This window comes from Monodelphis domestica, chromosome 8 (genome assembly GCF_027887165.1).
Source record: "Monodelphis domestica isolate mMonDom1 chromosome 8, mMonDom1.pri, whole genome shotgun sequence".
In the NCBI taxonomy this organism is placed as follows: domain Eukaryota; kingdom Metazoa; phylum Chordata; class Mammalia; order Didelphimorphia; family Didelphidae; genus Monodelphis; species Monodelphis domestica.
The window spans coordinates 11,964,752-11,977,634 of record NC_077234.1 but is presented as its reverse complement, the minus strand read 5'-3'; the positions used below and the strand labels follow the sequence as shown (position 1 = coordinate 11,977,634).

At 53.3% G+C, this 12,883-nt stretch overlaps 1 protein-coding gene across 1 annotated transcript in view; it reads left to right on the top strand.

The window, feature by feature from the left end:
- The window catches only part of ESPNL (espin like), a 43,128-nt gene that overhangs the window by 15,277 nt on the left and 14,968 nt on the right, over positions 1–12,883 (top strand). Inside the window, exons 3-7 of the mRNA XM_056808476.1 lie at positions 1,919–2,105; positions 6,033–6,215; positions 6,676–6,807; positions 7,089–7,167; positions 7,492–7,610. Of these exons, the coding sequence (XP_056664454.1) occupies positions 1,919–2,105; positions 6,033–6,215; positions 6,676–6,807; positions 7,089–7,167; positions 7,492–7,610 (700 nt within the window). The remainder of the gene's footprint in view (positions 1–1,918; positions 2,106–6,032; positions 6,216–6,675; positions 6,808–7,088; positions 7,168–7,491; positions 7,611–12,883) is intronic.

Genomic DNA, 12,883 nt, shown 5'->3' with positions numbered 1-12,883 from the left:
GCCTTCGCATTGGCGATCCCTTAGACCCACAATGCTTTTCTTGGTATTTGTTAAACTGAGAGTCCCCAGATACTAGGATAGACTCACTAGTTGACCAAAGTCTTTGACAAAACTGGACAGATCTGTAACGTAGGTTCTTTGTTCTCTGCTCCTAATGAATGCATAACCTAGATGAAAAAATGGAAAAGGTCACCTCAGCAGATTAACTTTTGCATCTGTGGATAAGAAACGAGTCTTTGACAAGGGATAAAATAACAGGATAAAATGGACAATTTTGATGAAATGAAATGAAAGTTTGCACACATTAATGTAACACGTTAGGAGGAAAATGCATGACAAAAATCTTTACATCAAGTATTTTTGATCATAGACTCCTTTCTAAGACATATGAGCAACTGGTGCAAATTTCTAAGATTGGAATCATTCCTCAGTAGATAAGTGGTCAAAGGGTATGAACAGATATTTTTTTCAATGAAAATAATCATGAAAAATAGGCTGTCAGTTAAATTAAAGAAATACAAATGAAATAAACTCTGAGATTCTACTGAGACTGGCAAAGTGAGAAAAGAGGACGCTGATGATACTGTAGGAAAACAGTGGTTGGTCCCAGAGAATTGTGGGACTCCTTCCCCATTGACCAGCCATGCCACAACCAGGTTTATAATCAAAAGAAATAAAGAGGGAAAAGATCCATATGTTCAAAAACACGGTAGTTATTTAAAGCCCCAAATTGGAAATTGTTGGGGAGCCTCTGTTTGCGGAGTGGCTAAACACATCGTGACGTGTGGATGTTGTATTATTGTGCCATTAAAAAAGAGACAATTTCAGAACAAAACAGAATCCCTCTCCAAAGAAATGCCAAATGTGCAGAACTAGAACAAGATGCTATCTTGAAAGAACAAATGATCTCTAGTCCAGAAGAATGAACATGATATGTGCCTCTCACCTCGTGCCATAGAGGCAAATGCAGAGGAGGACCTAAGTTTTTGGACATGGCTAATGTGGGAATGTGTTTTGCTGGACTATGTAGATATATATTGACAGATTTTTTTTAATTGCTCAGTTTGGGGACGGGGAAGTAATGGGAGGAATAGTCAATTTAAAAAATACTTGTTTCTTGAAAGAAATTAAATTAAAATTGTTTGTTTATACGTTGAAAAAAAAAGGACAAAAGAAAGAGATAGCTAGGTGGCTTAGGAGATAGAGAGACAGACCTGGAGAGAGGAGGTCCTGGGTTCAAATCTGGTTCAGATATGTCCTAGCTGTGTGGCCCTGGGTAAGTCACTCAACCCCCATTGCCCAGCCTTTATCATTCTTCTGCCTTGGAGCCAATGACAGTATTGATTCTAAGATAGAAAGTAAACATTTAAAACAACAAGAATTTTTTAAAAAGGGGAAAACAAACAGTTTAGCAACACTAAGCAGCACAGCCCTCATCTCGGTTTGCCAGTAGGACGGCCGGCACTCAGAGCTCCCAGACAGAGGATGGAGGTTTTTCTCTCCTTCAGGGCTCAGCGGAGTCATTATAACAATGCGAGCTTCAGTTTGGGTGCCTCGTTCCTGCCACGCGCCTTGTGCTTGTGCCCTGGTTCTGCCTCCTTTGCCTGCATCTGTTCATAGAAATCTTCCCAGGCTTCCTCGAGGTCTCCTCTTTCTGTTTCCTGCAATGCAGTCAGGCTCCAGGACATTCACACACCAGCCTGGGTTCAGGTCAGCAAAGCCTTTCTAAGCCATCAGATAGGAAGACTGGCTGGGCTTCCGAATCGTGGGGAAAAGCTTTGGCCTCCATGAGCCGATTCCTGGCTTTAGCCGACGCTTCCATTAGGCATTTTTTTCTTTTCCCCGAGTGCTAAAACCCTCGTGGAAGGGCCTCTGGCTTCTGACGATTCTCCCTTCTCCCTCCCATCTCTCTATGCAGGTGTGTGAACAGGCAGACCCAGAGCGGCGCCTCCCCTCTCTACCTGGCCTGCCAGGAAGGCCACTTACACATCGTCCAGTTCCTGGTGAAGGACTGTGGGGCTGATGTACACTTACGGGCTCATGACGGCATGACGGTGCTGCATGCAGCTGCCCGCAGTGGCCACTACTCCCTGGTGGTCTGGTTGGTAAGGAAATCGTCAACTTGGGAGAATGAGGAAAGGAGGGAGAGGGTGGCAGGGAAACACTGGATCCCTGTGAGAGACAGACAGACAGAGACAGAGAGAGGAAGGGAGGGAGGAAGGAAGGAAGGAAGGAAGGAAGGAAGGAAGGAAGGAAGGAAGGAAGGAAGGAAGGAAGGAAGGAAGGAAGGAAGGAAGGAAGGAAGGAAAGAAGAAAGGAAGGAAGGAAGGAAGGAAGGAAGGAAGGAAGGAAGGAAGGAAGGAAGGAAGGAAGGAAGGAAGGAAGGAAGGAAGGAAGGAAGGAAGGAAGGAAGGAAGGAAGGAAGGAAGGAAGGAAGGAAAGAAGAAAGGAAGGAAGGAAGGAAGGAAGGAAGGAAGGAAGGAAGGAAGGAAGGAAGGAAGGAAGGAAGGAAGGAAGGAAAGAAAGAAGAGACGAGAAAGAAAGACAGAGAGAGGAAGGAAAAAGGAAAGGAAAGGAAAGGAAAGGAAAGGAAAGGAAAGGAAAGGAAAGGAAAGGAAAGGAAAGGAAAGGAAAGGAAAGGAAAGGAAAGGAAAGGAAAGGAAAGGAAAGGAAAGGAAAGGAAAGGAAAGGAAAGGAAAGGAAAGGAAAGGAAAGGAAAGGAAAGGAAAGGAAAGGAAAGGGGAAAGGAATGGGGAAAGGAAAGGAAGAAGATGATGCCAATGATGACAATGACAATAGAACCTCCAACAACCAATTTCCAAATCGAAGTTGGAAAGTACCTTGTTGGTCATCTAGTCCAACACAGATATAAAGGAATCCTCATATGACATACTAAGCACATGGTCACCTAGCCTCTGCTTGAAGGCCCCCAAAGATGGAGGGCACCTCTTTTGGGAGCCCTTTCCATGAGGGCAGCTCTAAGAGTACATATTTGGAAGTTGCAGCTTTAAGAATTGGTGTCGGTGATTTCTGTCCTGTACAAGTCTTGAGAAGATGATCACAGCTCATTGGTGGGAAATAGTGTCCGGAATTCTTTCTAACAAGGATATATTCCTTCACTGTGTGTGACAGAATCTCCTTATAAGTACTTTTACGAGGTATAATCTTGAAACAAGCAAGGCCATATGCTGACCTCAGCTGGGAAGCTGAGTCACATGGACTGAGGATGTCTAGCTCTGAATATTGGGTCCCAGTGGCTCCAGCATAGCCCAAGGATGTACTTATTAAAGATGTGGTTGGTCAAAGACGACAAGGATGATGAAGGAGAGGTGATGGATGGTGGCCAGAGGGCAGCCTGCAGCCTGCTGGTTCCCGGGTCAGATGAGAGAAGCCAGAGGAAGAACTCAGCCCTTAGGTTGAGTCTGGAGGATGCCTGAGGATGAGGATCAGAGTCACCCGGGATGGATAAATTGTGGTTTGCACTGGTGGAGAGAGAACCCAGGAGTGATTTCCTGGATATCTTACTGTCTATGGATGATCCTTACATCGGGGTATCTGAGTCCCAGAATGAAAAGAAATCAGCCAATTGATCACTAAGCCTTTAGTTGTTTATGTCTCCCTTATCATTATTAGTGGATTGGAGGCAGTTGGTAAGCCAACTGGCTTCTCCCTCGTTCCCCAGCGCCTTCCTCTGGACGTGATCAGAGCCACTCTTTCCCAGGTCTTTCCTCAGGGTTCACTTTTCCTTAGTCCAAACCTCCATTCCTCCTCCTCAGTCAGGAGGGGACCAACTTTCAGACAGAACAATGGAGTCACCTTCCCTGGGCACTGAGGCCGCCTTCCACGGCCACCCCTTCCACATGGTCACTCATGACAAGGGGGACAGGACGGGGAAGACGACTAGATGCCGTTTCACTCTGCTCTAAGCAATGCATTACATATGAATAAGCTAAAAATCATGGCTATTCTAATCCATGTAGCTCGAGCCCCCATTCAGGATAAAGCCTGCACCAAGGCTTTAAAAAAATCTCCCGCATCCTTCAAGCCATTCGCTGCCTCCTGCCTCCCTTCTATAACAATGAATCGCACAAGCGGGAGCCGATCGGCTCTATTCTGCTTTTTGTCTAGAATGGCCACGCGTCCTGGAAGAGCGTCATCACAGGGGAGGTTAGGAAGGAAAAGGAGGGGAAGGGGTTGAGAGAGAGAAATGAAGGCGGGGGTTCTTCCTCTTTTCCTTATGGGGGGAGATGAGCCAGGTCTTGTCCCCTTGAAAGAGGGAGTGTGTCTCCGTGGAGATGCTTCTGGGAGATGGAGTGGGGATGCCTCAGTGAATGGGCAGGATGCCTCCCTCAGAGGAGCCCAGAGCTCCTGAATTCAAATCTGTCCTGGAGAGGCACGTTGATTTTCTAGTGCCTCTGCTTCCCCCCAGGGACATTAACTGTCAGCCCCCTTCAGGGTCTTGGGGGGAACCACCTGTCAAGGGAAATGTCAGTTCCTTTGGTCAGGCAGCCTTGAATCTCTGGCTCCGGAACCTACCCTCTCCTGGGGAGAGCAGCGACCTTCCCAAGCCTTCAATCCCTTTAACTACGTCGTGTAGAGAGAAGCCCCAACCTAAATCTTTGGTGTCCAATAACTTATTGAGGTTCAGGCAGGAAGGGGACGGCAGGGGACGGGCAGGAAAGTGGGTAAAAGGGATGCCCTGCAGATTGTCCCCGCCAGCGGGTTGGCCCGTTAAGTAGAAATGATCATTCAGGATCAGATGTGCCCATCTCCACCCCTCGGCCCCCCGGCTACCCCCCTCCCTGTCCCTCCTCCCTTCCTTCCTCCCCTTCAGTCGACTCTTCTGTCCGCCTCTCTAAATCAACTCGGAGTGAGCATTGCGGTGTAGCACATGAGTCGCTCTCTTCTCTTCTCTAGGTTAAGTAAGGGGTTTATTTGGGAGACGGGAAAGATAGGAAGATGGAGGGAAAGAGGGTTTGGGGATTCCCTAATACTAGAATAACCCCAGAGTCTGGCGGTCACAGGCTTTCAGCCTCGATGTCCCCCTTTTGCCAACTGCTTGCCTGTCCCGACTCCCAGCCAGCCAGACCTTAAGCGTATGAGTCCAGGACACGTCCGGGGAGAGACAGGCTTCATGGACATGGTCGGGCTTTCAGGAGGGATCGAAGATCGTCCAGGAAACGGGCTTCTCCGCTTCAGGGTCTCCACCTGTCGCCTCCGCCTTCCCCAAGCTGGAGCTGCCCGTTGGGTCTTCAAGCTTCTGGTTCTTCTTTAGGATGCCCAGGATTTTCGTCCCGCCCTCCTCCACGCTCTTCCGTTCGTCTCCCAGAGACTCTCCGGGGTCAGATCTGTCTCCTCTTCTCTTGCAACGTCACGGGCAGGAGCAGCGTCCGGCGAGTTCAGCCGGGCGATCCCAGCGCAAGAGCTCAGAAGATCCACCAAGAGCCACCACAAGAGCCACCACGGCCAGGCCCACGTAGCCACGGGAACGGCTGGGATGGAGGCGTCTCTCCCTTTGCTCATGTCGCATTTCTTCGAAGCTACCACGATTCGGTGGTGCTCGCTGGGGAGGGGACCGTCTGCCGGGGCAGATCATCCGCCCCCGCCTTCGGCCGATGCTTGGGCCGCCGAGTCGCAGCGTCAGGGCGTGTCAGGGAGCCCCCATCTTCCTGAGGCTGCCCCCCTCCTTTGCCCAGGGCTGCAGGGCCGGAGGGGATGGACGGCGTTGCATTGTTATTAGGCCGGGCACCCCCTGCAGTCACGTCACGTGGGCCCGTGGGAAGGAGCTCCCGCGAGACCGGGCTCTGCTCTGGGAGCCCGGCAGGGCCTCGGGCTTCTGCCCACGGGGGCTGCCCAGCCGCTCACTGCCTCCCTCACTGATGAGCTGGGAGTGGAGTCCGATGGGCCGCGCAAGAGGCTTTGCTTGGCGGCGGTGACCAGATTGTCTGGGTGGCCCCCGGACGCCGAGGGTTCAAGGTGGGCTGAGAAGATGGGGGATCCCGTCGGCTCACGCCCCCCCTCCTTCCCCTTAGGTCACGTTCACGGACATCGGCCTGACGGCCCGAGATGAGGAGGGGGCTACCGTGCTCCACTTTGCAGCCAGAGGGGGTCACACGCCCATTCTGGACCGCCTTCTTCTGATGGGGGCTCAGATCATCCGAGACCACTGGGGAGGGACCCCCCTCCACGACGCGGCAGAGAATGGACAGCTGGAGGTAAGAGCCAGAGGGCCGGGGACCCCCCAAAGCTCCCCCATCCCCCAGCGTTACCCTCCGCCCCTCCTTTCCCTCATCCGCCTTCCCAGGGGCCCAGCTGAGCAGGACGTTTTCTCACTGTTTCTCCAGCATGTTCCCTCCTACAGCCACCATCTTAACTCGGGGCTCTCTCGGGACGATTGTAGGAACCTCCCAATTGGGCTCCCTTCCAACCTCTCCAACGTTCTGCAGGGGGCAGGCGGGGTCTCCGCCAATAGAGAGCAGGTGTGGAGCCAGGAGGTCCTGGGTCTGGCCTCGGACCCTCCCCAGCCGGGTGAGCCTGGGCCGGGCCCTCCCCCCGTGGCCCAGCCCTCACCGCCCTTCTGCTGGCCATCAGGAGACCCGGCTTGACTTCCAGATAACGGGGGGCTCCTGGCCGATAGGGGCGGCCCCCCTCACGCTCCCCCGCTCCCCTTTCCAGTGCTGCCAGACCCTGATTTCCCACCGCGCGGACCCCAGCCTCCAGGACGGGGACGGCTACACGGCGCTGGATCTGGCCGTCTACAACGGGCACCACGATTGCTTTCGGTACCTGCTGGAGGCACAGAAGCTGGTAATGTCGTCGGGGGCGATGGGGAGGGGGGCCGAGAAGGGCCCAGGAGGGGCATCCAGGCTGTGGGAGACTCCCCAGGGATGTGCCTCTTCCCGGGGCGTCCCAAGGGGGGGACATCTCGGAGGGGAAGGGGGAAGCCGAGCAGCTTCTACAAGGAAAAGTCAGAGGAGCCCTGATGCTTCGGAACGGGCCAGCAGAGCGACCAGAGGCCGCAGAGGGGGCACGAGGGACTGGGTCACAGAGCGGGGAGCCCTCCCCCAGAGAGCTGGCCGGCACCCCAGGAGAGGGGCCCCGAGTCAGATGAAGCAAGGACCCAGCCATGGCTTTGGCAGGGGGCCGCCTTTAAGCCCGAGATCGTCGGTGTGGGGTCAGCCGATCTAAGCCGAGGACTGATGTCCAGGCCAGGCTCAGCATGTACTATGGCTAAGCCTCACCCCCCAGCGTCCGTGCCCAGAGCGGGCACCATAGTCCAGCCTCACCGGCCTGTGAAGCTGTCACTTGGGGTGACCCCAAGAACTTGGCCTGGGCCTGACCACCTCTCTAAAGGGGAAGGAAGGGAGCCAACATGGCGGAACAGACCTTGGGCCTTCCAGCCAGAACATCTGTGGTTCAAATGTTGCCTCCAACAACGGGCCCCAGCGGGGGGACCCTCCGTAAGTCACCCTCTTACTTCTTACACCTCAGGCTGCAGGGCAGGTGCTAGTCTGTGGTCACGGAGGGCATTTCCACACCAGAAGTTCCTCATGGCTGAGATCGCAGGCCTGCTCTCCCCCATTCCCTACACAGGGGAGAAGGTCTGGCAGGTACCATCCCCCTCCGTAGCCCAGGCGGACCTTCTTACCTTCCGCAGGACACAGGAGGGATGACACAGTTATCAAGCGTCGCTCCTCCTTAGGTGCCCTCAGGTGCCACGAGCAAAGTCCACCCTTGCTGGTGACTCCAGGGTTTCCCGACAGGTGGCAAACGATCAGTCAAACAGAAGACAGCTTAATCCTTACGGCCATGGGACTGCTTTGCATCTGATAGCTGCTCCACCATCCCCATGCTTGGCTTTTATTTTTATACCCATTTTATTGGCACACAGATACTTTACCTGACACACATGTCCAAAGAAAGATAATTGGAAAAGTGATACATTAACTTTTAACAAATCACGTGATTAACATTCTTTATTCTTATATTGTGATTACAGACAGCGTACAAGATAAATGATTTCATCACAGGTGGCTTAATTTTCTCATTACCCTATGAGAAGTTTTGAGATTACAAACAATCAAGGAAAATTACTTATTGCTTTTAATAAAATGGAATAATTAATCAGCAGTTCTTAAAAGATAATTCAACAATCATACCATTGAGGTTGAGGGGTACTGGGAACACAATTCAAGTTTAGACTGGTCATTTCTCAGGGTTTTTACTAGGGAGTTTCTGAGTTACTGATTTGTATAATCGAGTCACTGAGGCATACTGAAGCTTGATGTACTTGTACTTATTGTATGGGCCTTTATGATTGATTTGTGTGTTAGCTTCATGAGAATAAGTTTCTGTGAGTAGGAATGTTTTGGGCTTGGCCTGTAGCTGTAGTTTTGCTGGGAATTATGTACCTAAATAAAAGTTAACCCATAGTAGTCTTTTGGGGTTGGGTTTGAGGGTCTGATCTTTTGGTGATGTTTTGGAGAATTAGGGTACAGGTATTTTGATCTTGCATTATTCCTTTTGAGACTAGGGGGAATAATAATCATGTCAATTCATAGGTAAGGGGTATTGATGAGAGAGGTCATGTAAGCGGGACTGAGTGGACAATCACATCTTGCCAAGGGCCACTCTGTGGCCTCCTTAGCTACCACATGTGACTCTGTCAAGGTGTTGTGGCCTGATGGCTCCCAGCATTCAGGGAGCTCAAGGCCTGCCTCATGGCCTGTGCTGAGAGCTGGGGGAGCAGAGAGGGTCCAAGGACAGCCCCTGCCCTCTGGGGGAGACAAGGTGTGTCCGGGCTGGATCCGATCCACCTGGGGAAGCCTCAGGAGAGGCTGGGAGTGGCACCCACCCAAGAAAAGCCTTGCCAGATCCCACCTTCCTGGGCCACCCAGAGACAGAGCCTCCCCCAAGACCGAGGTGGAAATAGCTCCGTTTGGTTCTGGGTGGCTCCGTCCGTGCAGCTGATGGGTGAAGGGAAGGCTGGCTTCGGAGCCAGGCTGGTACCCTGCATGGTTCTGTAGACACCTTTTTCTGGGATAACCTGGAGGGTGGCAATGCTGAGCTGCTGGCCAGCAGCGTCCTGGCAGGGGTTACAGAATGCCAGGAAACACTGGCTGGAGGGACGGTGGCCTCAAGGGACAAGCTCTGGAGGTGTCTGTGTTTCTACACAAGCTCCATCCCTTCCACCCACCCCCATCCATGATACAGTTTTGGCAGGGATCCCCAGAAGCACGGACTTCTGGGGCTAGAGAGACTGGGAGGGGACAGGAACATGGACTTGGAGCTGAGAGGTCATCTGGCCCAACATTCTTGTTTTAAAGATGAGGAAATGGAGGCTGCAAAGTCAAAAACTCAGCTAGTCCATGCTTATAGAGAGATCGGAACCTGGCTCTTCCTGACTCCAAGGCCAGGGCCCTGAACCCTGCTGCCCAAAAGAAGTCACAGGGCTTTCTGGAGTAACTCTTTCGGCATCTGAATAAATGAAATCTGGCTTTGGTTTGTTGGACATTGGGATGTGCTAGTTACTGTTGTTCAGTTGTATTCCTGCACTTTGTGACCCCATTTGGAGTTTTCTTGGCAGAATGATGGAAGTGGTTTCCCATTTCCTAGAGGAGGAAACGGAGGCAAATAAGGTGAAATGACTTGTCCAGGGTCACAGAGCTCATAATTGTCTGGCACTGGATTGGAACTGAGGAAGAAGAATCAGCCTTTCTGACTGTAGGCCCATCATTCTGTCCATGATGGCATCACCTAGGTGCCCTTGCAGTTATATCCTGCTTCAAAGATGTTAGAAAAGCTGCATATTTGGTTCTAGTCTGAATTGTTATAGTGGTCATCATCGAATTCTCCTCCTCCTCCTCCTCCTCCTCCTTCTCCTTCTTCTTCTCCTCCTCTTCCTTCTTCTTCTCCTTCTCCTCCTCCTTCTTTCCTTTTTCTTAGCTGTCTTAGTAACAGCTCTAAGACAAAAGAGTAGCAACCAGAGTTATATGCCTTGCCCAAGGTCACCCAGCTAGAAAGCACCTGAATCTAGATTTGAATCCAGGACCTCCCAATTTTAGGCCTGGCACTCTCTTCAGTGTACCACTTAATTGCCCTTATACAGTAGTTCTCTTCCCACCCCATTCTCCATCTTTGATTTGGTTTATCTGTCAGGGAGGAAAAAACCCTGATACTTGATTTGGTTTCATTGAGCGAGAGCCATTGGCACTGTCTGGTTCGTAGTTCATTTTGGATTGGGACAAGACTTCCTTGGGTGGGTGTGTGGCCCTTCCCTGGGCTGGTGGGGGCCTGAGTTGCCCTCTCTTGGTCTTATCCATGAATGTTTGGGCATGGTTCAAGGTCTAAGGGTGTCTTTCCTGCCATTCTGCTGCAAGCCCTGGAGAAGCCAAGGGGCCACTGAGCCCAGGCGCCATCTTGGTTACTTGCATCTCCTGGGTCGCCCTCTTCGTCCCTCCCTGGTGGAATCCCTGACTTAACGTGCAGCTTCGCTCTGCCCTCCCCCCGCCAGGGCTTTGGGGAGCCCTTCGGTCATCCATGTCTTTCCGTCCCCAGCCACGTCGCTCTGTACAGTTGGGTCCAGAAGAGTCTCCCCACGACGTCTGTCCCCATCACAGCGGAAGCTTCTCAAGGGCAAGGACGGCTCGTTTTTTCTCTGTTTGCAGCCCCCAGCAGGGCCTAGAATACAGCAAGTGCTTGAAAAACATGTGTCGAGCTGAACTGAAGAGATTATCGCAGGCCACAAAAGGTCACAATCCATTTGTGGGCCTCCAGTCAGGGTCGGTCCATGGGCAAGCATTGGCCAAATGCCTCCTGGGGGCCGGGCCTTGTTCCAGGCTCCAGGAGGCTCAGAAGTGCCCAGACAAGCATAAAGCCGCTCCTTCCCAGCCTCGAACCCAAGACCCTTCAAGGGCTGCAGAAACATGACTTAGAATGAACCCCATTTAGACTTAATAGAGTCGTCACTCAAACAGCTATCGGGGACAGAGAGGACTAGGAGGGGCTCCGCTCCCACTTGGGGCACTTCCTGCCTCCCTGACCAGAAAAGGCGCAGCGATGGGCCATCAGAGGCCCTTCAGCATTTGGGGAGGGCCCTTTCGGTTGTGTGAGGAGCCCCGAAAGCGTTTAGAAGAGGGCAAGAGGGGGAGGGGAGGCAGCTTTTTCTAAGAGTTGGCCGGGAAGGAAGGAAGGAAGAATCTCTGGCGATGTCCTGGACGGAGAGCAGGGGCTGGTCAGAGCCTCTTGTTTGCCCTCAGAAGGGGAGAAAGAGCCAGTTTCTGGGCAGTGTGGAAGGGACCGTTGGATGGGACGGAGGGAGGATGAGGAAGGGGGTCTGATGGAGAAAGGAGAGCGGATGAGACCAGGACGCTTTAAAGAGGTGTTGAGGCGGTTCAGCGGATACAGCCAGGCTTGGAGACGGGAGGTCCTGGGTTCAAAGGTGGCCTCGGACACTTCCTCACTGGGTGACCCTGGGCGAGTCTCTCATGCCCACTGCCCAGCCCTTAGTGCGGACACTTGTGATGGAGTCTAAGGCAGAAGGGAAGAGCTGTGTGTTTGCTTGTTTGAGGAAGCTTTAGAGAAGGCAGGAGAGCTGCGAAGGGCCACCAGAGAGGAAGGAGACCTTCGCAGGGAAGGCTGTGCTGGGTGTCCAGGGAGAGAAGGCTTGGAACAGCCTCTGGCCTGGAGGGGAAATCGTTTTGGGGCTTCTGGCCTGTCTGGTTCTTTTTGAGCCCTTTTGGGGCTTTCTTGGTAAAGACACTCTAGTGGTTCACCATTTCCTTTTCCGGTGGACAAAAGAGGAAACAGAAGCAAACTGGCTCAGTAACCCGCCCAGGCTGCCTTGCTAGCGAGGATGTGAGGCCGGACCCTTGAGGGCCCCAAGGATGAGTCTTCCTGCCCAGGTGGGGCGCCCCCACACCTGGCTTCTGAGGCTGCCTCCACGGGTCACTGGTGCCCCCAGATCCTTCCCAGAGGCCCTTTCTCGACTCTTTGGATGAGGCCTCAACATCCACCCGAGGAGCAGCAGCATCTGTCTCAGCACCCAATCCTGGCATCTGTCTCAGCAGCCCTTGCCCAGGAGGACCAGCCAGGGCTGGCACTCTCCCTTTCCTCTTTCTTCCCACTTGGAAGCTCACCGCTTTACCTACACAGGCCCTGAGTTCAAATCCTACCTCATCCCTTTCTTGGCTTTTGTCTCCTCATCTGTAACCTGGGCGTGACGCAGTCCTTCTCAGGCTGAGGAAAAGAGGCTGCTAGCGCGATCGCATCGCCCCTTCCTGTTCCTCCTTCCTCCCCTCCCGCCTTCATCTTTTCAACTTCTGGTCTAATCTATTGGACCAAATGCCAGCGGCGGCGACTATGGGTGTATCAAACGCTAGGGGGCCCCCGGCGTCCCCTGGGGCTTCCCCCGCCCAACCCCCCTCCTCAGCCGCGGTCCCTCCCCCATGCGCGCCCCCACCCCGGGGCTGATCCTCCTGCTGCAATATTGATGGGAGATCGGGTGTCTGCGTGGCGCTTCCTCCGGCGGGGCTTGGATGTCTCCATCCGCCTCCGCAGAAGGTGTTGAAAGCGATCGCTTCCGCGGGACAGATGACCCGCAGTTGTGTCTGTGATTTCATCCCGCGGGCCTGGGCTCCGAGGGGCGCGGGGGCCCCACGCAGGGGCTCCCGGAGCGAGAGCCCCTGGGCCTCCCCTCGTTTGGCAGAGGGGCCCACGGAGGCCGCGAGGGAGGGGGCTGGAGGGAGCCGCGGCATCCAGACCGGTCGGCCACAGCGCTGTCCAGCAGGCGCGGCTGCTCCATTTCGGCCTCTGTCCGTCTGCCGCGGTCTGGTGGGCGCCGGACCCTGGAAGGCCGATTTTCTTTCTCTCCTGTGGAGGGCTC